Source organism: Sapajus apella, unplaced genomic scaffold (genome assembly GCF_009761245.1).
Source record: "Sapajus apella isolate SASKATOON/1434 unplaced genomic scaffold, GSC_monkey_1.0 scaffold128, whole genome shotgun sequence".
Taxonomy (NCBI): domain Eukaryota; kingdom Metazoa; phylum Chordata; class Mammalia; order Primates; family Cebidae; genus Sapajus; species Sapajus apella.
In genome coordinates this window covers 1,989,639-2,012,400 of record NW_022437068.1, presented here as the reverse complement: position 1 = coordinate 2,012,400, position 22,762 = coordinate 1,989,639, and the positions used below count along the sequence as shown (strand labels likewise).

At 55.7% G+C, this 22,762-nt stretch overlaps 1 protein-coding gene across 11 annotated transcripts in view; it reads left to right on the top strand.

Annotated features, from left to right (window-relative positions):
• Nucleotides 1–22,456, top strand: part of IQSEC1 (IQ motif and Sec7 domain ArfGEF 1) — a 372,639-nt gene extending 350,183 nt beyond the window's left edge. For 4 of the 11 annotated variants that reach the window (XM_032262298.1, XM_032262305.1, XM_032262306.1 and 1 more), the window contains 8 exons: nt 3,932–4,071; nt 4,508–4,537; nt 5,965–6,090; nt 7,608–7,707; nt 9,988–10,149; nt 10,869–11,045; nt 16,868–16,917; nt 18,140–22,456. In XM_032262298.1, the coding sequence (XP_032118189.1) occupies nt 3,932–4,071; nt 4,508–4,537; nt 5,965–6,090; nt 7,608–7,707; nt 9,988–10,149; nt 10,869–11,045; nt 16,868–16,917; nt 18,140–18,682 (1,328 nt within the window). In that variant the 3' untranslated portion in view covers nt 18,683–22,456. The remainder of the gene's footprint in view (nt 1–3,931; nt 4,072–4,507; nt 4,538–5,964; nt 6,091–7,607; nt 7,708–9,987; nt 10,150–10,868; nt 11,046–16,867; nt 16,918–18,139) is intronic. The other 7 variants (XM_032262303.1, XM_032262304.1, XM_032262301.1 and 4 more) reach the window with 5 other exon arrangements.
• Nucleotides 22,457–22,762: the final 306 nt, after the last annotated feature.

The following is a 22,762-nucleotide window of genomic DNA, read 5'->3' as shown; positions in this document are numbered from 1 at the left end:
CTTTGCCCCTGTGGGAACCCTGGCTGCAAGAGCTGAGGGTGGGTTGAAAGGACAGGGACTGAGGGTTCCTTGGAAAGGGTGTCACTGTTTGTCAAAGCAAAGAAGAGCTGGTGTGAATCCAACCCGGCTTTAAGACTGTGTGGAGCTGACAAAGCTGTTCATTCTGTTTATTCAGTGGTGGTTCTGCCACCCCCTCTCCTTGGACAGGGTCACTCCAGGGAGCAGCTCCAGCTCCACTCCGGGGTCTCAGGTGCTCTCCCCTTCCCCTGGTGGTGGGCGCCACTGTGGCAGGAACCCCAGGCAGCAGAGGTTACGGGGAGATGGCACCCAAGCTAGGCTCCAAGACTAGAGTGGTTCTGCCACCTCCCTTGGGAGGCAGGAAGGGGTACTGAGCGGACTGCAGGATGGCTTAGAGCTCACAGACAGCCATTCCCTGCACCCAGCAGTCACTGCATGTGGCCTCCTACTATGTCAGAGGGGCATGGCAGGCCCTAAGTCTGTCAAGTCTGTAGTTCCTGGGAACCAAGGCATCTTGGGAGGTCCCAAGGGCCACCAGTGGACACTTTTTTGGTGCAACAGATGTACTCCCAGGCCCAGGTGTCCAAGCAGCAGCCAGGAGGCCAGGGCCTCCTCTGCATCCACCCGGGGCCTCCCTTACCCTGAGCCTTCCCATGGGGCCGAACCTGTTTCTGGGATTCACAGCCTCCCACATGACCCCCGATAGAGGCTGGACGCTCATCACCTCCAGGAAAGCCAGCTGTGTGCTGCAGGCTGTTGGCAACCTAGGGGGAGTTTGAGGGCCTCTGATTTCTTCTAATTAATTAATTAATTTTATTTTATTTATTTATTCATATTTAGAGACAGGGTCTCCCTCTGGCAGCCCAAGGGCAGTTTGAGGATCTCTGATTTGTTTAAATTTATTTATTTATTGAGACACAGTCTTACTTTGTCGCCCAGGCTGGAGCTCAGTGGTGCAATCATATCTCACTTTACCCTTGACCTCCCAGGCTCAAGAGATCCTCCCGCCTCAGCCTCCCAGGTAGCTGGGACCACAGGCACAAACCACCATGCCCGGCTAATTTTTAATTTTAATTTTTTCTAGAGGTAGGGTCTCACCATGTTGCTCAGGCTGGTTTCAAACTCCTTGGCCTCAAGTGATCCTCCAACCTTGGCCTCCCAAACTGCTGGGATTACAGGCTTAAGCCACGATGTCTGGCCTGATTTTTTTTTTCTTACTTTAGAACCTCTTGCATGTCACCTGGGATTCCCCTGAATGAGAAATAACAGGAGGAATCAGTCAGAAATGACTGGCCCAGAGCAGAGGCTTGGCGGGCAGGGCTGCTGAGTCAGGTGGTGGCCAGCCCACACCCCTGTGGCTGTGGCTCTGTGGTTCCTGTCCATGGTTACACCCAATCCTGCCAGCTCTCTGGGCAACAGGGTGGCAGGAACCTCCCTGCTTCCCATGGAAGGGGCTGAGTACCCCAGTCCCAATGAGGGAGCTGCAGGTTCTGTCTCCCAAGCCTGGGCTGTCCCCACCAAATCACCTCTTTTCAGCCCGGAGCTCAGGACGTTTTTTCTCATCTTCCTTGTGCACCCCAGGGTCGCGTCAGCCAGGAAATGGCAGAGGCCAGGCAGGTCCCTGGTCTCCCAGAGCCAGCCTGGTGCTCGGTGCTGAGTGTATGGATAGCTTGTCCTTTTTGTAGGGAAATCCTCGCCCCCACCCCAACACACATCCTCTCTGGAGTGGGTCACCCCAGTGTGTCCAGTGGGTCCCACAGCAGGAGAGTCCTGGGGGCTGGAGGACTGTGAAGAAGGAACAGCTCACCACAGATGCCAGACTAAGAGTATTTCCTTTTTATTAAAGTTTGCTTTTAAATTTTTTTATTTTTTTATTCACATAGTTGAAAAACCAGAAAATATGATCCAACAGTTGTGCTCCTTGATATTTACCCAAATGAACTGGAAAGTTAGGCCCATGGAAAAACCTGCACACCGATGCTTATAGCAGCTCTATTCAAAACTGTCAAAACTTGGCAACCACCAGATGTCCTTGAGCAGGTGGAGGGATAAATAAACTTTGTTCCTTCAGACAGTGGAGTAGTGCTCAGCACAAGAGAGACGTGAGCCATCGGCCACGAAGAGACGTGGAGCAACCTCAAGTGCATAGCCCCGAGTGAAAGAGGCCAGTCTTAACAGGCTGCATGTTCTGTGATTCCAACTCTGTGACATTCTGAAAAAGACAAAACTATGAAGACAGGAAAAGGATGGGTGGCTGCCCAGGGCTGAGGGAGGAGAGGATGGGCAGGCAAAGCTCAGGGGCTTTTTAGGGCAGAGACACTGTTTGGGGGATGCTATAATGGTGGATGAAGGTCGTTCTACGTTTGCCCAAACCCACGGAATCACAACACCCAGAGTGGACCCTAATCTAAAACACGGACCTCGCATGATGCTGATGCGTCAGTGTAAGCTCATCGTTGTGCCAGTGGAGCACTGTGTTGAGAATGGCAACAGCAGGGGAGGCTGTGAGTGTCGGGGGTCAGGGCATACATGGGAAATCCCTCTGCCTTCTGCTCAGTTTTGCTGAGAACCTCAAACTGCTCTAAAAATAAAGTCTATTTAGGAAAAAGAAAATACTAGAAGGTGCCTAGCAGAGTTTCCTTCCCAGCCTGCCCTGCCTGCTCGGGGCATAGCCTCTGCCCCTGAAGGTCCTCGGTTCTGGTTCCCCTAGCCGTGCCCCCAGCTGTGCTGCGCCCATGCAATGCACATGTGCAGGAATGACTTTACCCTCTGCTACTTTGCACTTTACTTTTCCCACTTACTAAGTCTAAGAAACGGCCCATGTGCTTTACTGTGGCCTTCCTCACTGTCCTTGGCAGGTGGGTAGTAAGTAGCCTGTCATGCTGATATGTAATGGATGCACCGGTTACTTCCAGTCTTTTGCCATTTGGAAACAGTGCTGCAGTAACTTGTATGCATCTCATTTCCCGTGGGATAAGTTCCCCCAAATGCAGTCAGTGGACCAGAGGGTGCTAGAACTTGTCATTTGGACAGGCATTGCCAGGTTGCCTACCCCAGGGTGGAGCATCTCCTGTCCTGCCAGCCGTCTGTGGGAGACCCCTCTTCCCCAAGCCCTGCAGCCCTTCGGACTGCAGCCTGGCGGAGGGGTGAGGGTGGAGCTCACTTCGAAGTGAGTTTGCATTTCCCGCGTGTACACGGTGTCTCTCTGCTCACAGCAGTTTTCAGAGTGGGGAGGAAGAAAGCGGTGTGTGCTTGTGGCTAGGGCAGTCCCGGGTCAGAGCCCAGCTTCCAGCCTCTGCCCACATGATGTGGGCCAGCGGCAGCAAACACTGCAGCACTCTGACCGCTCAGATGCAGAGCCGGGCACGCCCCAGGTGCCCCTCGTTTCCTCACAACGAGCCTGTGCTCTAGGTGACCTATTTTAGAGGAGGACACCAAGCATGGGTGACGCAGTCACTCCTCCGTAGTCACACAGCTAGTAAGGGTGAAAGTAGAACATGGCACCAGGTCCATCGGAGCCCACACTCACACACCCCAGCCTCCTTTCACTCCAGCCTCCCCACACCTCAGCCTCAGCCTTCCCATCTGTGGAATGAAGATGCACACTTCGCAGGGCTGTGGTTAGCGTGGAGCAAGGTAGCATTTATAAAGCCCTCTGAACATGGCTTAGAGGTGTCTCAGTCCCTGACACGCATCACCTACTAGTCCGGGTCAGATGTGCTGGGACTGTTCCTGGTAAGAGGACTCAGGAAATTTGTGTTGACTGAAAATGTCTTGTGGCTGTGGGCCTGCCTGGGAGGTCTTTGGTTCTGTTGGGTCTGCTGGAAGGTTCGCTCCTCTGATTTGCTTTAGAAACTGGTAAATTGAGTGAGCCTGGGGCCCACCCTGATATCCAGCTGCATCCCCTGCCCAGGTGTGGACGATGGCGAGGACATTCCCCGGGAGATGCTGATCGGGATCTACGAACGGATCCGTAAGCGAGAGCTGAAGACCAATGAGGACCACGTGTCCCAGGTGCAGAAGGTGGAGAAGCTCATTGTGGGGAAGAAGCCGGTACGTGGTGGGCCCAGGCACCACCTGGGCAGGGCTGCCTGCCAGGCCTTCTCACTCCCACCCACCCACTCCATGTGGTCCCTTCCAGCAGGGCTAGTGAATTCTGCCAGGGCTTGGGGGTTTTCCGAGCGTCTCCTGTCCTATTTGGGCACGACAGCTATTGACTCTGCGTTACATCTGAAAAGAGCCAAGGCTCCTAATAATCGGGCAGGGGCTGTACAGTGGCTTGGTTCTGGGCCTCTGACGCTGGTGGCCTTTCCTGGGTGGCCCAGGAGTCCCCTGGGACCTCTCAGAGAACTCTGCCAGCGAGAGCGGGTCCCCCACATACTGGCTGAGTGGAGCCCGAGGGGAGGTGTAGGGAGGGCACTTGTAGCATGGGCCTGGGCGTGGCCTTGAAACATGAACACCCTTTTGTTGGTTTCGCGTTCTCCCGCAGATTGGATCCCTGCATCCTGGGCTCGGCTGTGTGAGTATTTTTCTCTGCTTTTACCTTCGTGGGTAGCCCGCCGCCCTGGGGAGGCCTAGCATCCTCAGTCACTCCACCAGCTCCCCAGGCTCCCAGAGCTCGAGTGCTGATGGCTTGAGTTCCTTTCTGGGGCCCAGACCCCGGACCCTGCACCTGAACAGACCCCGGTGTGTCCTCTGAGGCCCTGCCCTGTCTGCTTCCCCACCCTGCTCTGAGCTCCGTCCCCCACATTCCATGCCTTGGGCTCTCCCAGTGCCTGCCTCCTCACCCCCAAGACCCATCCTCTGCCATAGCTTTGTGGTGTGCCCACATGCCCCAGAGCACATGCACACCGGGTGACCTGGCCACTCGCCATGACCCTCCTCATGGACTGGCCTTGTCCCTCAGTCCTGAAAGTAACTCCCCTTTACCAGCTTCCCCTGCAAGAGACCAGGCTTCTCCTACTTCCAGCCCTTGCTCCCTGACCCTCCTATCTTCTCTCCTTCACGCCTTTGCAACCTGAGCACCCCAGGCTGGGCCACATCTTTCCCCCTCACCTTAACGCCCCCATGAGCCAAACTCAGGCAGCCCTGGCCCAGAGCGCGCCCCTGGTAGAGTCAAGCCCCTGGCCTCAGGGCAGTGATCCTAGGGATCCACCCCTTTGACCCTCTCCCCTGTCCTGCATGAACCTGAGCACTCCCAGAGCCGGGCCCTGATGGCTCATCCCTCGCCCTGAGGCATTGGGTTTCAAGGGCAGCCGGAGCTATGGCCATGTTGGGGCTTGCATGAGCCGTCAGGGGCATGTTCAGGGCAGGTGTGTGGAGTGGAGGGTGGGGTCTGGGCAGGTGCCACAGAGTGTCAGCTGCTGTATCAGGATTTTGGAGGCATCAGAGCTATAGGAGTATTTTAGGGGGAGACTTGGTAGGGTGGCGAAAATCCTGGGGCCTGGAATCAGATCCTGGCACTGCCCACTTCCTGGTTTTGTCGCTATTTACCCTCTGTGCCTCAGTTTCCTCATCTAGAGTAGATTCTCTCTGTAAAGACTTTTGGGCTGAGTGGGCTTATGTCTATGACCGGCACGTTGCGGGGACTCAAAACGTGACTTGCTGTCTGGCCAGAGGCTCCCAGGTGAACGTGATAGTTTAAGAAGCCTGGTACCTGCCCAGAAGAATGGAAAGGAGGTCTCAGCAGAAGCAGGGGCCCATCCCTAGTCCTTCAGGAGACCCGCGATAAAGGATTTTAAATAGTAGCTCCTGAGGACAGAGTATGGGTAACTGTCATGAGCCAAAAGACACATCTGCTCTTCACTGTCTGTGAGGGAAGGCATTTTTTAACCCAAGGCCCATACACCGGGTGGCTATCATGAAGGCTAGACTTGTCCACTGCAACCCCCAGGGCTCCTGGAGGAGAGCTGGGTGGCCGTGGCAGGACAGCCTCTCCCCACACAGGTGCTCTCTCTGCCCCACCGTCGGTTGGTCTGCTACTGCCGGCTCTTCGAGGTTCCAGACCCAAACAAGCCCCAGAAACTCGGACTACACCAGCGAGAAATCTTCCTGTTCAACGACCTCCTAGTGGTATGTGGCTCACCCACAAGGCGTCGTGGTGGGACCTCAAGCCTAAGCCCAGGGTCCGCGTCTGGCTGTCTGAATGGGGGAGATGTGCACACACATGCGGGTGCAGAAAGGGGGTTCTGCCTGGTGTCTCACTCACACTGATGCACGTGGAGACAGACCTCACTGGCTCATGTACAGGTCCAGAGGGGAATCTTTGGCTTTAGTACAACCTGTTTCCAGAGGCTCTGCCAACGTCACCAGCATTCCTGTGTGCTGTCTGCACCTCTACCCTGTGCGGCACTTCCTCGGGCAGGCCCCTTCCTCAGGCAGGCTCTGTCCAGGAAGAATAAGGAGGCCCCAGCAGCTCCAGACCTGATCCTGTCTGCTGGGCAACTGTAGAATCCTCTTCCTAGACTGAGCAGAGGTTACAGAGTCAGTCCCTGTCACTACACATCCCTCCCTAAGCCTCTCCGGGCCAGGCAGGTGCAGCGCTTTCTGATTGGCTAGGCCTAGGTCCCAAGCCCCACCTCCTGGAGCTGGTCCCCTCAAAACCTATGGACTGAAGGAAACAAAGGCTGGGGGGTTTCACCAAAAGGGCATTGAGGAGCTCTTGCCAGAAGAACAGTGGCACCGATGGTAGCCAGACGGGGGCAGAAGTACCCACTGCAGAGAGAGGGGAGAGCTTGTCCTTGGGATTTCTGTACCCCCTGCATGCCACAGGCTTTCTTGCCAAAGATGCCCATGTTCTTGATTGGGTGTGAGGACTGGCTGCTCCTCTCTGACCACTGATGTTGAAATCGGACGTGTAGGTTCAAATGCCTTGTGAAGAACTCCTGACCTTGAGTGAATCCCTTCTATCTCTGAGCCTCAGTTTCCTCCTCTGTAAGATTAATCTCTCAGAGGGTAGCAGGGGTCCAGTGAGGTCCTGGACATAAGAGCCTTACATGGTGCCTGGCATGCCCTGGGGACCAGGGAGATGAAAGCTCCCTTCTTCTCTCCCCAGCCCAGCCTTTGGCTGCCACACTGGAAAGTTTCTTCCCTTACTGCAGACCAGGATAGTGGCCAAGGACCGTAGCGGGCCAGCAGAAGTTCAGGGACTGCTAGCCCAGGGCCAGTCTCCCTGCGGGCCGTCACCAGGCTTAGCTTCATACTCTGGTTGTTCCCGAGAGAGGAAGCCATGGCGGCTTCTCAAGATCAGCGCTGCTGAGTGCCACCCCTGCCACTCAAGGTGGCAAGCCCCGGTGTTCACCTCACCTGGCTGTGGGAAGGCACTGGAGGGAGCTCCGTGATGCGAAGGGTCTGCCGCCTCTGTGCCCGGTTGTGGGGCTTTGGTGCCAGCAAAGGTGGCATTGGGGTTGCAGGGACAGGAACCATTGTCCAAGTCTTAGAGTGGAAGGCCATGCCCTCCACCCACATTGGCTTGGCCCCGGCCCCGGCCTCCTGACTCTGAGCTCCAGGAGGGTCCTCTGGCCAGAGATTGCATGTAGTCACTACCTCCGGAGACACTGCAGCTCAGCTCTGTCTCTGGCTGCCTCCAGGTCACCAAGATCTTCCAGAAAAAGAAGAACTCAGTGACGTACAGCTTCCGACAGTCCTTCTCCCTGTACGGCATGCAGGTCCTGCTCTTCGAGAACCAGTGTAAGTCGGCCCCAGGGCCTGCCTGGAAGAGTGCATGCCCCAGCTTACGTGCTTTCTCCTGGCTGCTTCGAGGACAGAACCCCAGGGGGCTTCAACACTCACCCCTGTTTTATCCCCAGAGAGCAGATTGCAGCTAGGAGCTCCGGTGAGCAGTAGGCACAGACCCTCAACAGACGCATCAGCCAGTTGAGCCTGATGTAAGAACATTGGACAGACACAGTTTGTTTTTACTAGTACTTTGCTTCTTGCAGGTGATAAGATTTTTAAATTTATGGCAGAAATACATTTATTTAAATAAAATGTTGATAGAAAAACATTAAGTCATATAGATGATACGCAAACATGGCCCAGAACACAGGCAATAGCAACCCCTGAGTGTCCGCAGAAGGGAAGAACTGAGCCCCTCCGCCTGGGGCAGATCCCAGCTCTGGCTCTGCCGCTGTGTGGCCTGGCTCTGCAACCCTCTGGCCTCTGTTTCCTGGGTCGTAAAGTAGTACCTGCCACAGGGTGACCGTCATAGCTGCTGGAACACAGTGCTTTGCAAGGGTGAGTTTTGATGCCCTGCTGGAAGGCCCTGGGTGAGGCCTGGGGGCCTGGGGATTTAGGAGGCTCACACCTGCAGCACCCCACTGGCTTCCATTTTACCTTGCTCCCCGCACTCTCCACCGTTTCTCTTCCCTCTCCTTTGTCCCTTCCCTGTCAGAAGCTGAGCCAGTCCTCCTGGACTGGGGAGCAGGGGGCCACCTGGAGTGTCCTGGGGAAAGAAGTCGAGTGTCCCTGCTTGAGCAGTAGGGGTCCCTCATTCTCTCAGAACTAGACGTCACTGTCTGTGCAGGCAGCCTTCCCTCTGCAGGTTTAAACAGTGTCAGGGACTCACAGCCAGACCATCCAAAACCACAGGCCTTGTGCCTGGATCTGGAGCTCTCTGTCCCTTTCCATCTTCAGTGGGACCAAGGACAGTCCAGCAAGATCCCCTGCACTCCCCATGTGCCCAGTGAGGAGCACGGCGTCCCTGCCCCAGCCGCCTCCCTGCCTCCTGGCATCCCTGTCCCAACACAGGCTGTGAGTCATGCCTTGCCTGATGTCTCACATGCCTTGCCCTGGTCCCAGGGGAGGCCAGTGCCACCCCCAGATTGTCTTGACCAGCAGTAACCCACTCTCTGAGAGGGTGGCATTGACCCCTGCCTCCCAGGGCTGGGGTGGGAACTTAGTGAGATCCCAGCAGCAGAGCTCCTAGCAGGGGGCCAGGACCACTGTGGACCGTCAGGGCAGAGGCTGCACCTGGATCATGTCTAGGTCCCAGGGCTTGGCCTTAGATCCTGGACACTGGGTGCTGGCAAGATCCAAGCCTGCAGCCTCTGTAGGAGATGCCGTCACACCAGGAGTCTCAAACTGGCAGCCTGGGAGGCAGGCCCAGCTCCGTTATCTTTTGTATGGTTTGCATATTTTTAAAAAATATGCTGAGCCAGTCTCTTCATCGAAATGTAGATATTTTGGGCCTCTCTGAAATCAATCAGAACTTGGTGTCACTAGGCACATATTCCCACGTGGCAGTAATGGGCTGCATGTATACATATGTGCACACGTATGCACATACACAGGAGCACTCTGCAGCTCAGAGTGCACCCACAGGCCCACCTGGCCCACCTAGTCTGAGCCAAAGCGGGCTTGGTGCTTGGTCCAAGAACCTTCAAACATCCCGTGGCTGATGGTCAGCCGGGTGACTCCCGCTGCAGGAGCCGCACTGCCAGGAGACCAAAGCCCCAGGGACCTTGAGAGCCTGAAGGTGGCATCAGGCAGGTCTGGGAACAGGGTTCCTTGGTTGTGGGATGCCCACAGTCCACCCCATGGGAGCTGTGGGCCACAGGCCATTCGGGAGAATATGGCACTCACTGCTGTCCAGAACTGTCAGGGATGACTAGAGAAGACCCCTACCCTCCTCAGGACTCGGCACCTGGCAGAGTACCCAAAGACCTGGAAGTCAGGGGCTTGGTCTCCATGACCTTCAGGTCGGGGAAGAATGGCAGCCCCAGCAGCCTCCCCTGAGCTCGGCCACTTCTGTCCCTGAGTCACATGTGGAGCGACACAGACCATCTTTCCCAAGTCGGGAGATGAGGTTGCTCTGCGTCCCTGCAGCCTGCCACTGCGGCGGCTGGACTCCAGGCACTTAATCCCAGGCTCTGCGTAACTCAGCCCTACTATCGTTTCCTGACCAGAGAGGAGATTGTAGAGAACACACTGAGACCCGTGGGCCTCCTCCCCTCTGCTTCTCCTTTGCAGACTACCCCAATGGCATCCGGCTCACCTCATCTGTCCCCGGAGCAGACATCAAAGTGTTAATAAACTTCAATGCTCCCAACCCTCAAGACCGGAAGAAATTCACCGATGACCTGCGGGAGTCTATTGCGGAAGTCCAGGAGATGGAGAAGCACAGGATAGAGTGTAAGTACCCGGCCTCAAGGGCAGGAGACCGAGACTTGCCGGACCCTGGTGCTTGCCTCCCCATCTCAGGGCAGTGACTTCTGAGGCCACAGAGACAAGATGTCCCCCAGTCTTTTCTGCCCTTCCCTGCGGTCACATGATGAGACAGTCTGTGTGCCCAGGCTGCAGGAGGCACAGAAGGGGGTCTGATCTGGGACTCGACCTACCTGTTACCTGTCATGTGCCCAGAAAAGGACCCCGGCTCCCTGGCATCCCGTGCGTGAGAGCCTGAAGTGTTCCCAGCTGGCCTCTGCCCCTCATCATCTTCTGCATCAGGCTCAACCGACTAAGGGGTCACAGCCAAGGCTATCCCTGGCTCCAGGTCTACTCCCTGGCAGCACATGGGACTCCCTGCCGCTGCCCCCTCTGTGGAAGGCCCTGGCTAACCCTTGCTCATCTCCCAGACCTAGGCAAGTCTGTGCTTCCCTGTCCACCCCTGAGCCTGAAAGGTGACTGTCCTTGCAGGTCACACGACCCTCTGGCCTCTCTAACCTCCCTCCTGGAATCTCCTGTATGCTGTTTTGACCAGAGTTGCCATCACACCCTCTCCCAGAAACAACCCTTCCCCACTCCAGGCAGATGGTGGCTCAGGACAGTGCCAGCCCCAAGCAGAAGGCCCCGTCTCCCGCCCACTCTAGGCTGTGCTCCTCTAACCAGGCCCCTCACCCTCTCTGTTCCAGCGGAACTCGAGAAGCAGAAAGGCGTCGTGCGGCCCAGCATGTCCCAGTGCTCCAGCCTCAAAAAGGAGTCGGGCAACGGAACACTGAGCCGGGCCTGCCTGGACGACAGCTATGCCAGCGGCGAGGGCCTCAAGCGCAGTGCCCTCAGCAGCTCCCTGCGGGACCTCTCGGAAGCCGGTAAGAGCTTGGCCTAGAGCCACCTTCCTAGCGCAGCGCATGCAGGACCGAGGCAGGCATCTGCATTCAGGGTGTGCGTCGCGCTGGGCGGGGTCTGCGGCGAGGCCAGTGTGGCGTTTTCCCGGGACCTCCCCCAAAGCAGAGCAGCGTCTGACAGCACAGAAAGGGCATCCCAAAGAGACAGAGGAAAACAGGACCAAATTGTTGTCAAAAAGAAAGGCACTGTATGCCAATTAGCTGGGGAAGTCACCCCCATTTTCCCTTTCTTCTTCTAGGGGTTTTATTTAATCGTTTATTGATTTGGGAAGTCGCTCTAGCCCGGAGCGAGCCGCGGCAGTGTCCCGTGCTCTCTCTCTCTGCGGCTGCGTCCCTGTGCTTCATGCTGATGAATGAACTCTTGCAGAGCCCTCTAAGCTGTCTGGTGCCCCCTTGCCCGCTGTCCCCGGTCTTGCTTTTCCTGCCGGGCCTTCTTTCCTGGGAAACCCGGGCCTCGTCCAGCGCAGAGGCCATTGAACAACGGCCAGGGCTGGCTCCAGGTCCGGGAAAGCCCTGGTGGGAACTGCGATGTTGTGGTTGTTTCTTTGTTTCTGTGTGTGTTTAATTTGCTGCCAGCTGTTTAACCCCCAAGCAAGCAGCACTCCTGAAACCACCCACGTTCCTGGGGATGGGGCCCCATGAGCAGCAAGGCTCAGGGGCTTTTGCCAGCAGCCTTGGCCCAGCGTCTCCCTTGTGGGGCAGGAGAGACAGGAGGCATGGGCCAGCCGGTGGGAGCCTGCTGGTGCCACGTCAGACTGTTGCTGCCCAAGAAGTGTGGGGGAGGGTGTCCTAGCCACCCTCCAGCAGTCTGTCCACCAGTCAGTGAGCTTCTGGGAGGGGCCCCGGGGACTGCCTGGGGCAGCGGTGGCCTGGCTTATCCTGCAGCAGGTCTGCCCCAGGAGCCTGGTGTTTCTCTTTCAGGAAGACCCCCCTCCTGGGGTTGCCTGCCCGCCTCGGGACTCCCTCCCATGCCTGCCCGCCAGCAGCCCTGTCTCCCCTCAGCTTAGTCCCTCTCAGGCCCTTTGGAGTCTGCCCTTTTTTTAAGTTGGATTTTTTCCTTTGTTTTCCTTTTGTCATTATTATTATTTGCCATAGTAAAAAATATCAGAAATTCATTGCCAGTCGCCAGCATGAGGGTTGAACCCAGGGCTTCTCAACCTTGGCTTGATTGACATTTTGGGCCTAGTGACTCCTTGCTGGGGGGCTGTCCCAGCCTTGGCAGGATGTTTACCCACATTCCTGGCCTCTACTACTGGTTGCCAGTAATATCTTCCCTGTCGTGACAGTCACTGATATCTCCAGAAATTGCCAGGTGTCCCCTGGGGGACAGAATCACCCCTGGTTGAGAACTACTGGTTTTCCCAGTGGCCTTGTGAAACACAGCTGAACGATGCTGGACTGCTTTGGGCCTCTGCAGGCTGTGGGCTGGGGCCTCTGTTTGAGTTTGTGCAGTGTGGTGGGCCCTGCCCTCTCCCTCCCCTCACGAAGCTGTCCAGCCCCTCCCAGGCAGCAGCAGTTCTGCCAGAACCAAGGCCCTTGAGCCCCATCCACCCCAGGGCCCAGCGGTCAGGACCTTGCTGTCCACTCTCTGCCAGAGCCTCAGGGTTGGATAGCCACATGCCGGGCCCACATTCATGTAAGGGGTGGGCCCACGCCCAGCTGCTTTCATGTAATATGATGATTGCTGTTGTCATTTGGGAATTCTGAGATCAGAAGGACAGTAGGGATTGAGACCCCTCCCTAGACCCGCCATTGAAACGAAAGCAGGAACAAATCTGAGACCCACCTGTACCCAGGAGGGTTTGGGGGTGAAGTGAAGTGGGGTTTGAGTCCAGGCAGCTGCCAAGGCCCCAGGCTGGGGAGAGGCCACCTGTAATCTCCCAACAAGACTGGCAGGTGCTGGCAGGCTTCCTGGGGAGGGGCAGGGCCAGCACCAGGAGAGGTCAGATATCGTGCTCCAGACCAGGTGGGGGCTCCAACTCCCCAGCGGCAGCGTGGCCCCACCTCACTCACCACGGCCCTCAGAGCACTGAGCCCAGGCCTGTAACACCACAGTGAGCTTGTGGAAGAGGCAAGCCCTCGGGACAGTGTTCCCTCCATGGTTGGCACATCGCTGCTCCTGGAGCAGGAGACCCTGAGAGCAGCTGCCCCAGGTCTGCACTCGACATCCATCTAGAGGAGGACATACCACAGACATGAAGCTGGGGGACTGATGAGGTGGCCGTGGATGGTGCCCGGAGGAACCCATCCTCAGGAGCTTCCAGAAGCCTCTGTCGTGCCAAGAGTTAGAGGGAAGGGTGCTGGCACCAGCCCCACTGCAGTGCATTGCCTGGTGTCTCAGCCCTGATCTTCCTTGGGCCAAGATTCCTCACCTGGTGCTCATCCAGCAGCACAAGAGCCCTGCTGACCCAAGACCAAGGACCCAACAAGGACTGTGGAAACGGGGGTCAGCCAGATAGTGGGGGACACTAATCAGTCGCCCTCCTGCCCCTCCCTGGCCAAGCTGCCCAGCTCTGAGTCCTTACGGAGAGGACCTGCCTGGAGCATTCACCATGTCCTGTACCAGGAGAGCAGTGACAGGCACCAGTGGTGGGTGGACAGAGCAGCACCCCTGCCACATGTGAAGCGGCTGGGGCCCAGAGAGGGTGGTGTTTCGTATCACCCTGGCCACATCCCTCCCCACCATGTCCGGCCCAGCAGAGAATAGGGCGCAGCACACAGATGCCAGAGTCAGCCAGCCTGAGCTCATTCCCCACCTCTGCCTGCTTTCTCTAGCTGTCAGACCCTGTGGGGCCTATTTCCCTAACTGCTGCGAGGGAGTCAATGCATGGAAAGCCTTCAGGGCATGCCTGGCTCAGGCAGCGCCAGCCAAGTGTGTGTGGCTATCATTTCGGTTTTGGTCACTGACGCTGAGCAAGGCCACCAGCCCAGCCACAGCATTATTGAGGGTCACAGGACGAGGATCCTGGGTGGGGAGGAGAGCACTGCCATGTGCCGCCCTGCCCTGACTCTGAGGAAGCCGCAAAAGTTGTGAAGAACCATCCTGGGAGCCTTCTAGAAAAATGGATCTAGGCCAGGTACAGTGGCTCACGCCTATAATCCCAGCACTTTGGGAGGCCGAGGCAGGCGGATCACCTGAGGCCAGGAGCTTGAGACCAGCCTGACCAACATGGAGAAACCTCATCTCTACTTAAACTACAAAATTAGCCAGGCATGGTGGCTCTTGCCTTTAATCCCAGCTACTCAGGAGGCTGAAGAAGGAGAATCACCATTTGGGAGGCTGAGGCAGAAGAATGACTTAAACCCAGATCACACCATTGCACTCCAACCTGGGCAACAAGAGCGAAACTTGGTCTCAAAAAAGAAAGAAAAATGGTTCCAAGTCCCTCCAGGCCCTGCCCAGGCTGGCTTGGCCATCCACACTTGTGTGGCGTGAGCCACTATTCTGGCCTGCCTGGCTTCGTCAGCCCATGCATCTGGGCAGGTGTGGGAGGCTGCGTATGCACAGGATGTCTGCACGGCTTGCTGTGGGCAGTTATGGTTGAGGGTGTGCCGTGAGCATGGGGCCCTGGGCCTCAGTGCAGAGGGAGCCCTGGGGTCACCCCACATCTCTTGCTGACCTGAGATATTGAGAAAGTGGATTGTAAGACACTCAGTGTCACTCCAAAACAGCCAGTAAAGGACTCCTAACTGTTGGCCCAAGTTGTGCAGGGCAAGGAGGGCCGTGTTCAACTCCAGGTGGGCACACTGTGTGGACCCTCAACCCCAGCCTTCAGGCCTGGCCCAGGTCCTATTAGAAGCAGTAGGCTGGCCAGGAGTTGCCGGATACAGGCAGGGGAGGCCATCTTCCCTCTGCCCCTGTTTTTCAGTCAGCCAGAGGAGTCCCAGGCCTTGGAGGGGCTAGAGAGCTAATTTTAAAAACCTAGAGACAGCAGTGCTCTGTCCCTCCACATTTCCATATGGCGCCACAGTGTCCTGAGTGTCTGATGGCCGTGGCCACCCAAGAGGGGGATGGAGGAGGGAGGCTGTGTCCTGGAAGGCTGGACTCTAACTCTGCTCCATGTCCTTGGACCACTGTGTTGGGCAGGAAGTGAGAAAGGTCCGCCCCTCTTCCCACACTGGCTGAAAAATGAGGAAATGTGAGCCTCCTTTCTTCTGGCTTGGAATTAGGGGCAGGGTCCCACCTGGCTGTCCTTGGTGCTCAGCAACTGGTGTCGAGCCCTCTTGCCCCAGTGTGCGGTGCGGCCCTGTCCCGACAGTGGTCTCTGAGGGCCACGTCACACAAGCCAGAGCTACCCAAGGCTCCCTGCTGACCCCAACTCCCACCTGGACCTCTGGTTTGGGGTCGGCAAGCAAAGCAGAGGATCTGGACTCCCCTGAGTCTGTGGCGATGCCAAGGCACAGCCCATCACACTCAGATGGCATGGAGCAGCTTGAAGCCCACTGCACTCGCTCCACCCATTGCTGGCTGGTGGCCCTGGGCTGGCTGGGAGGTGCAGCAGCTTTCCTCAGAGGCTGGGGATGGGGCACAATGAGGAGGCCCAGCAGTTGCTTCCTTATTCTGGGCTCCTGGGCCCACCCCGTCCTGTGGTCTAGCTCTGAAGGCAGCGTGGCCAAGCTGTCCAGCCTTAGAGGTGGCCAGGTGGGCAGTTCTGGGTGTGAACCCTGCTGCCTGTAAGAATTGGGCCTCAGTGTCTCCCTCTCTGACATGGACACAGCATCACCTATAGGGTTGACGTGTCCGACATGGTGCTCAACACATGGCACTGCTGCCCAGATGGAAGCTTCTAGAACGTCCAGCAGGGAAGGCTGTTTCTCCCTCCGTCTTCCCATCCCCGCTCCCAGAGAGCTAGCCAGAGCCCAGGCCCCTAGGGCTGGGCCCCTGTGATGCTCCAGGCTTGGTGTTCCTCAAAAATCCACAGAGAAGTTCTCAGGAGGGACTGTGGAGGCGGAGCCGGGCTGGGCCCTGGGCACCAGAGCCAAGAGGAAGACCCAGCCTTGCTCTGACGGAGCCTGCATGCCAAGTGCCTACTGTGTGCCCTGTGCTGGGGCATGACGAAGATGCTGGCGGAGACCTCCTGGCTTAGGGAAGGCTTTGTGGCCCCCTGGGGGTGGTACCAAGCAGTGGAATCCCAAACTGGAATGCATTTCACCCAGTAGCCCCCAACCCTGTCTCCTGCCCCTGGCCAGGGCACTGCACATACCAAAACTGAGTTCCTGCAGGCAGCCGGGAGGAAGCGGCCATGTGAAGCTGTTTTCTCTTCACCCTCAGTGCTCGTCCTGCCATGGAGGTGGGGGTATATATGTGTGTGTGGGGATATACACATATATACAGCAGCCACTGAAGATGAGCGTGCAGGACCTGCCATGCTGTTTTCAGCTATGCGGAAGCTGCCCGCACCCCACCCCGTTCACCAGAGTCAGGGTGAACACACGAATTGAGGGCATCAGGCCCACCTATACATATGCCTCATCCTCAGGGCCCCTCTCAACAGACTGCTGGTCCAGGAGAAGGTGTCTAAAACTGGGGCTAGTTTAAAAAAAAAAAAAAATTTTTTTTTTTTTTTTAAACTTCATTTTTTAAATTCATTCCTGCACTGCTGCTGGCTGCCCCACTGAGCCCCTCCTCTGACCCCTCACACCTGGCTCCTGCGGGCAGATGGGCCCGGCACCTGTGCCTGCTCCTGGCAAGGGTGCGGGCTCCGTGGCAACAGCGTGGTGCCAGGCAGGCAGTGCCCCCGGCCTTGTGTCCCCGTCTAACTTCTGGTATTGCATGTTCTGGGCAGGGAAGCGAGGGCGTCGCAGCAGTGCGGGATCGCTAGAGAGCAATGTGGAAGTAAGTAGGAAGCGCCTCCGTCCAGCTGGCTGTCCTGTGTCGCCTTCCCCCGTCCTCGGTTCATATCTGTTGTCTTGTTTTTTTTGTTTTGTTTTTTTTTTTGCTCTTCCTTCTCCTACTGCACAGAGATGCAGACACCCCTTCCCCACCCCTGCCTGCCTGGGACCCTGTGCATGTCAGCTTCTCCTCCGTGCCTAGAAACATCCATGCCTCTCACCGCTTGTTTTGGACTGAACAGTGCGGGTGGTTCTGGATTTTGTGTTTTGGTTTCTGCTTAACCCCGTCACCTGTGGTCCCTAAGCATGGTTGACCATCCCCAGCTTCCAGTGCCCCCGCCCAGGCCACCCTGCTCCCACTCACCCTCCACACTCACTGTTGGATGTTTTTGCTGAACCCTTGACTTCCATGCCCGCCCATCCCCATCGCTTTCTTCTTGGAGTTTGATTGCTGTGTGTCTGCGGCAGGACACCATGGAATTGCTTAGCTTGTGGGAGGTGGAGTGTCTTGAGAGAAAGAGAAATTCATTGTGGATTTCATGATATTTCACTCATCCTCCGGCCATCTCTGTATTACTACTGTTCACATCTCTACCTCAGCTTGCAGATCTTTTTCTGTTTCCTCCTTTTTGCTTGTTTGGTTTGCAGTAGGCAGCTGCAGTGAAATTGCCTAGGCAGCCCGTGTCCCCAGAGGACAAGGTTTCTGAGCCCCACTGTCCCTGTCACCACCTCCCCTGAGGTCTGAGGACCAACATGGGCAGAGCACATGCCCTGAGCCCAGTTGAGCGGCCCCAGGAGAGCTGAGGGCCTGTTTCAGCAGGAGTGGGCTCCTCTTCCAGGCACACCAGCCCCTCTACACTCACCACACACAGCGCACAGACACCCCAACCCAGGGGTTCCTATCTGAAACCTCAGGCTGCTGCCAGGGCCAAAGCTCTTGTCAAAACGAGACCGGAAGTACTCATTGTGCTGCGGCGGTCAGAGAGGCAGGCCCCTCCCCTGCCCTCACCCCCCACTTTGGTCAAGGCCAGTCACCCCCAGCTGCCCTGCACTGTAGTGAGAGGAGGTGGGGCCCAGTCCAGCCTCACTCAGCCCTGCCTTCTGGCCAGCGAGTTGAACTAAGGCTTAGCAATCAGTGGGTGAATTTTTACATTTAAAAAAAAAATCATTCTGACCTAAGTGCTTGAAGATCTTTTAATTTTGATTTCTATGAATTTCCTTTTTAGGGGTCCATCATTAGCAGTCCTCACATGCGCCGGAGAGCTACATCAACACGAGAGTGTCCATCTCGCCCACACCAGACTATGCCCAACTCATCTTCCCTCCTGGGCTCCTTATTCGGGAGCAAGAGAGGGAAGCCCCCTCCACAGGCCCACCTGCCCTCAGCCCCAGCCCCGCCACCCCCTCACCCACCGGTGGTCCTGCCCCACCTGCAGCACTCCGTGGCTGGCCACCACCCGGGGCCCCCTGAGGGGCTGCCGCAGGCCCCCGTGCATGGGCATCACACCCAGTACTGCCACATGCAGCAGAACCCACCCCCCTACCACCACCACCACCACCACCACCCGCCCCAGCACATCCAGCATGCACACCAGTACCACCACGGCCCCCACGGGGGGCACCCAGCCTATGGGGCCCATGCCCACGGCCATCCACCGCTGCCCTCGGCCCACATGGGGCACGCAGCGCACCACCACGGGCAGCCCCCTGCCCCGCCGCCCCCCACCAGCAGCAAGGCCAAACCCAGCGGCATCAGCACAATTGTGTAGACAGCCTGGGCGGGGGTCCCAGGCTCCCTGAAACAGCTGCACACTACACAGGGCACGCCGAGGGGCCGCCAGCTGCACACCAAACCCGGGGCACTTCCGTTGCCATCTCTCCCCTCTGCCCCTCACGGCCCAGCCGGAGCCCCAGGAGCCCACAGGGCTGGTGTTGTGTGGAACAAAGGTCCAGATTTCATTTAGCGTTGGCACCCTGGTCCCCGCTCACCTCAGTCTGAGGGATGGATGGGACTCAGCCACCATCAGCCTTGAAATGGTGCCACCAGCCAAGTAGATGTTGAACTGCCTCCCCTACTCCAGCTCTCAGCTCCCTGCGCCCTAATTTACATGCATATGAAAACCCAACCTAGAAAATGAAGACATGAGATACAAAAACAGAGACAAACCCCAAAACTTGCTGCATTATTGCTCTTTTATTGACAATGGGCAAAAAATTAAGTAGACCTGATATGGTTGATGAAAATACGTAAGTAAACTTTATATAATATAAATATATAAATATATAAATATATATATATATATACTGTATAGGTAGTCCTTGTGTGTGAAAGGCAGGCATTTCAGCCCACAACATTAGCAATACCCACCTTACAAGGAACTCCACGTACCTAATAGGAAGACAGTCCCTTAGTTGGGTGTGTGAGACAGTAGACCAAACCCTAAATGGTAGGAACAAATTCAGATACTTCATATTTTCATACAGAGAAAGAAGTCCCTCTAGGACTGGCTAAAATCTTTACACAATCATTACTAACTGTGCCAAGTAACATAGCATCTAACTGTTTAAAAAGTCCAGTATTGCTTTGTATAAATCCTTATTTTATTAACAGAATACTATCATAAATAGTCAGTATTATAATGCTGTGTTATTTCAGGTAAGCAACTAGCTAAACTGCAGTACACTCTACAGTAGCAACTCAGGACAGCTGGTGACAAGCTGGTTGTCTTAGGACATTGGTTACACAGATTCTTAGACACTTTAACGGCTGCGATAACTGTGAATCTCCATGATCCATGTTTCCTTTACGCGCATATGATTTAATGCACACTCATTCAGAGTCCTCCGAGAGGGGCACCCATACACGGCAGAAGTGTTCATCTCCAACATGAAAGTGACCAGCTCTCATCCTCGTCTCCCCAACACCATAACTTCCTCATCCCGCCTCCAACCCACACCAGGCCGAAGCCCTCAGAGAGTGTCTCCACCAGGGACCACTCTTGAACCTGAAGGTTGACTTTAGCGTTTAGCAACCCAGGGCGGTGTGTGTGTTTCCTGTTTTGTTTTCTGAGTGGTAGCAGTGATCATCGTAATTCCATGTAGCCATGTGCTAGCAGAACCCCTGTGTCATCACCGTGGCCCGTGTGACCCCAGCCGACGAGTGCCCGGCGGAGCCCCTGCTGCCTTCCCATGGTACAGTGAGCTGCCAGGGCATCACATGACTCAGCTGTGCTCTTGTCGCTTCTGTGTTGTGGTGACACCATGCGCTCCCCGGGGCCAGACGCTGCACGCAGCAGGTCTGTGCCCAAGTTACCCACGGGCCATACTTTGTAGTTTCAGCGTTTCGAGCCACTGCAGCCGTCAGTGCTGTGCTCCTAAACCATGGGACCCGAGGACTGCCCCCCGGCGCCTGCCCAGGCGGAGGCCCTTTCAGAAAGGGTGAAGCTCACGCCTGACTCTGCGGGCCGCGGGGCCGCGTGCTCGGTGGACGGCGTGGTGAGCCGTGGCTGGACGGCAGGAGGAGAGGGGAGAGCCCCCTCCGGCTGTGTGTCACCTTGGCTGGCTGGCTGGCCAGGGTTTTGCCGATTTCCCTCCTCATATCCCTCCCCTTGGTCATATCATTGAGATCACCGTACCAGCAAATCTGCAAACCAAGCACTTTGTTAATCTCCACAGAGAGCAAATACAGCAATCTAGTTTAGCCTTTTGAAAAATAAGTGTGACTTTAACCCCTGTGCCCTCCCATCGACGTGGCATTTCTTTCTTTGGTGTCTGCTCAGAAAGAAACAGCATGGGAGCATGTGATTGGGTCCAGGATGGGCTGCGGGGGAAGCGCCCTGGTGTCCCTGACTCCTCAATTCTTGGGTCTTCCTTAAAAGCCAGGCTCCCCAAAGCACTCTTTGTCTTGCGGTTTCAAGGAGGTTGTTCTGACCTGGAAGTGTTAAACTGCTGCATGTCATCCAGCGGCAGCCGTGAGGCTGCGCTCTACGTATTGTACATTTGCAAAATGTATTGGTGTGACTGTAGACACGTCGTTGAAGTAAAGTGATCACATATTGAGTATGTCAGCTTTTCTCACCCTCTTCTGTGCCGAGGGGAGAGTCTCACTGTAACCTTTAGGTTGTTCCAGAAAAGATTCGGGCCGTTTGGCGCAGAATTGCTCTTTCTGAAGGGCAGCACTAATGAATAGGAACAGACAGGAAACCCCAGGAGGGGCTTTCCCTCTCCCTCGTCATCCTGCAAGCCCCATGGCCTCAGGCTGCCAGCCTCTGGCACTGTCCTGGGTGTGTACTGGAGCCATGCCGGGCAGCAGGCCTGGGCCTCGCCTAAGGAGCTGCTAGAACCCACTGAGCCCCTCAAGGGGTTTCGAGCTGCACTCAGTGTGTTCCTTCAGGCCAGGGAGGTTTCATCCTGTTTTATTTGCAAGCTTATGAAAAGTTTGTGGAAGATACATTGTTGGTGGCTTCCAGAGGCTGGAGGCATGCTGCCCACATCTTGTTTGGGAATCAAAAGCATTCAGTGAACTGGTGTTTCCATGTGTCTTTCATGGGAATGTCCCCTCTAGATTCCCACCTGTCACAGCTATAGCTTCGGGGTCCTGGCATCACATTCCCCAGGAGGGGAGGTAGGGGAGGCCAAGGGCCCCAGGATGTCTGCCTGGTCCCTTCTCACTGTGAGGATGCCCTTGGCACACCTTTCTCAAGTCACACAAACTATTACAGTTACATACAAAATTGCTGACAGGAGTAGGAGACCCTGAGGGGAGCAGCTGGCAGTGTGACAAAAGTCTTTTCTGGGACAACAATCAAATCATGTATTTGTATTTTTTTAAGTTTACCAATGAATTGTACAACAATGTAAAAATAAAGTTCATCCTAATATGATGTGCACATCTTGCTTAAAAATGTCTTCAGCACCCAGTGTAGAGTGATCTTTCCCTCACACACTGCATGCGGCAGGAGCCTCTTGTTTTTCTTAACAATGAGCTGAAAAGACAGCAGATGTTCACAGCTGAGGCTGGGTGTTGACTCAGCTCCACGGGAAGCTCTGTGCCCGCAGGTAAGCACGCACGTCTTACAGTTCTCCTTGTAAAATATCATCACCCTTCCTGCCTGAGAAACGAGTGCATTTGTATTTTATATAACAACAGTGGTCAAGGTTGCAGCACTGAGCAGGGTGCAGTGGGGGTGCTGAGCACAGGACGAACAGGAGGAGGCCTGCCCTCCCCTCAGGCACATCCGCGTCGCCCTTCGGTGTACAGTCACGTTGAGACTGCGTACAGCATGCGTCTCCTCTTGGGAGATATCTTTTGCCTCCGAGTTGTTTGAAGCAATTAGAATCAGGTCCTGAATCCCCAGACTGTTCAGAGACTTCAAGGGACACCTCCCTCACAAGAAGCCTGGCACCCACTGTGTACCTTTGGAAGGAAAGGAGTGCGTTTGTTTTCATCTGCATTCTGTTTGTCAGTGGTAACAGACTTTTATCGATGTAAAACCATGGCTGTGATCATGTGGGGAATTCAAATAAATCCTTTGAAACTCTCAGATTCTCACTTTTTCTGAAAAGTCCAGAATTTGCCCTGTTGGCCAGGCCCAGATCTCTAGCTGATGAGTTTACCCGTTCCTTCTCGTGACTCTGGGCACTTACTTCCCTTAAAGACATTGGACCGACTTGACTTTGAGGACACGGACACAATTTAAAGGGATACATCTTGACCAATAGAAGATTTCAAAGGTGTTTATAATTTCTAGCAACTTTCAACAAGTGATGGTCCTTTCGTGGAGTTAGAGGGGATGAATTCTATTAAGTGTTGAGGTACACTGGGAATGACTTAGGGAAAAACAAAATAC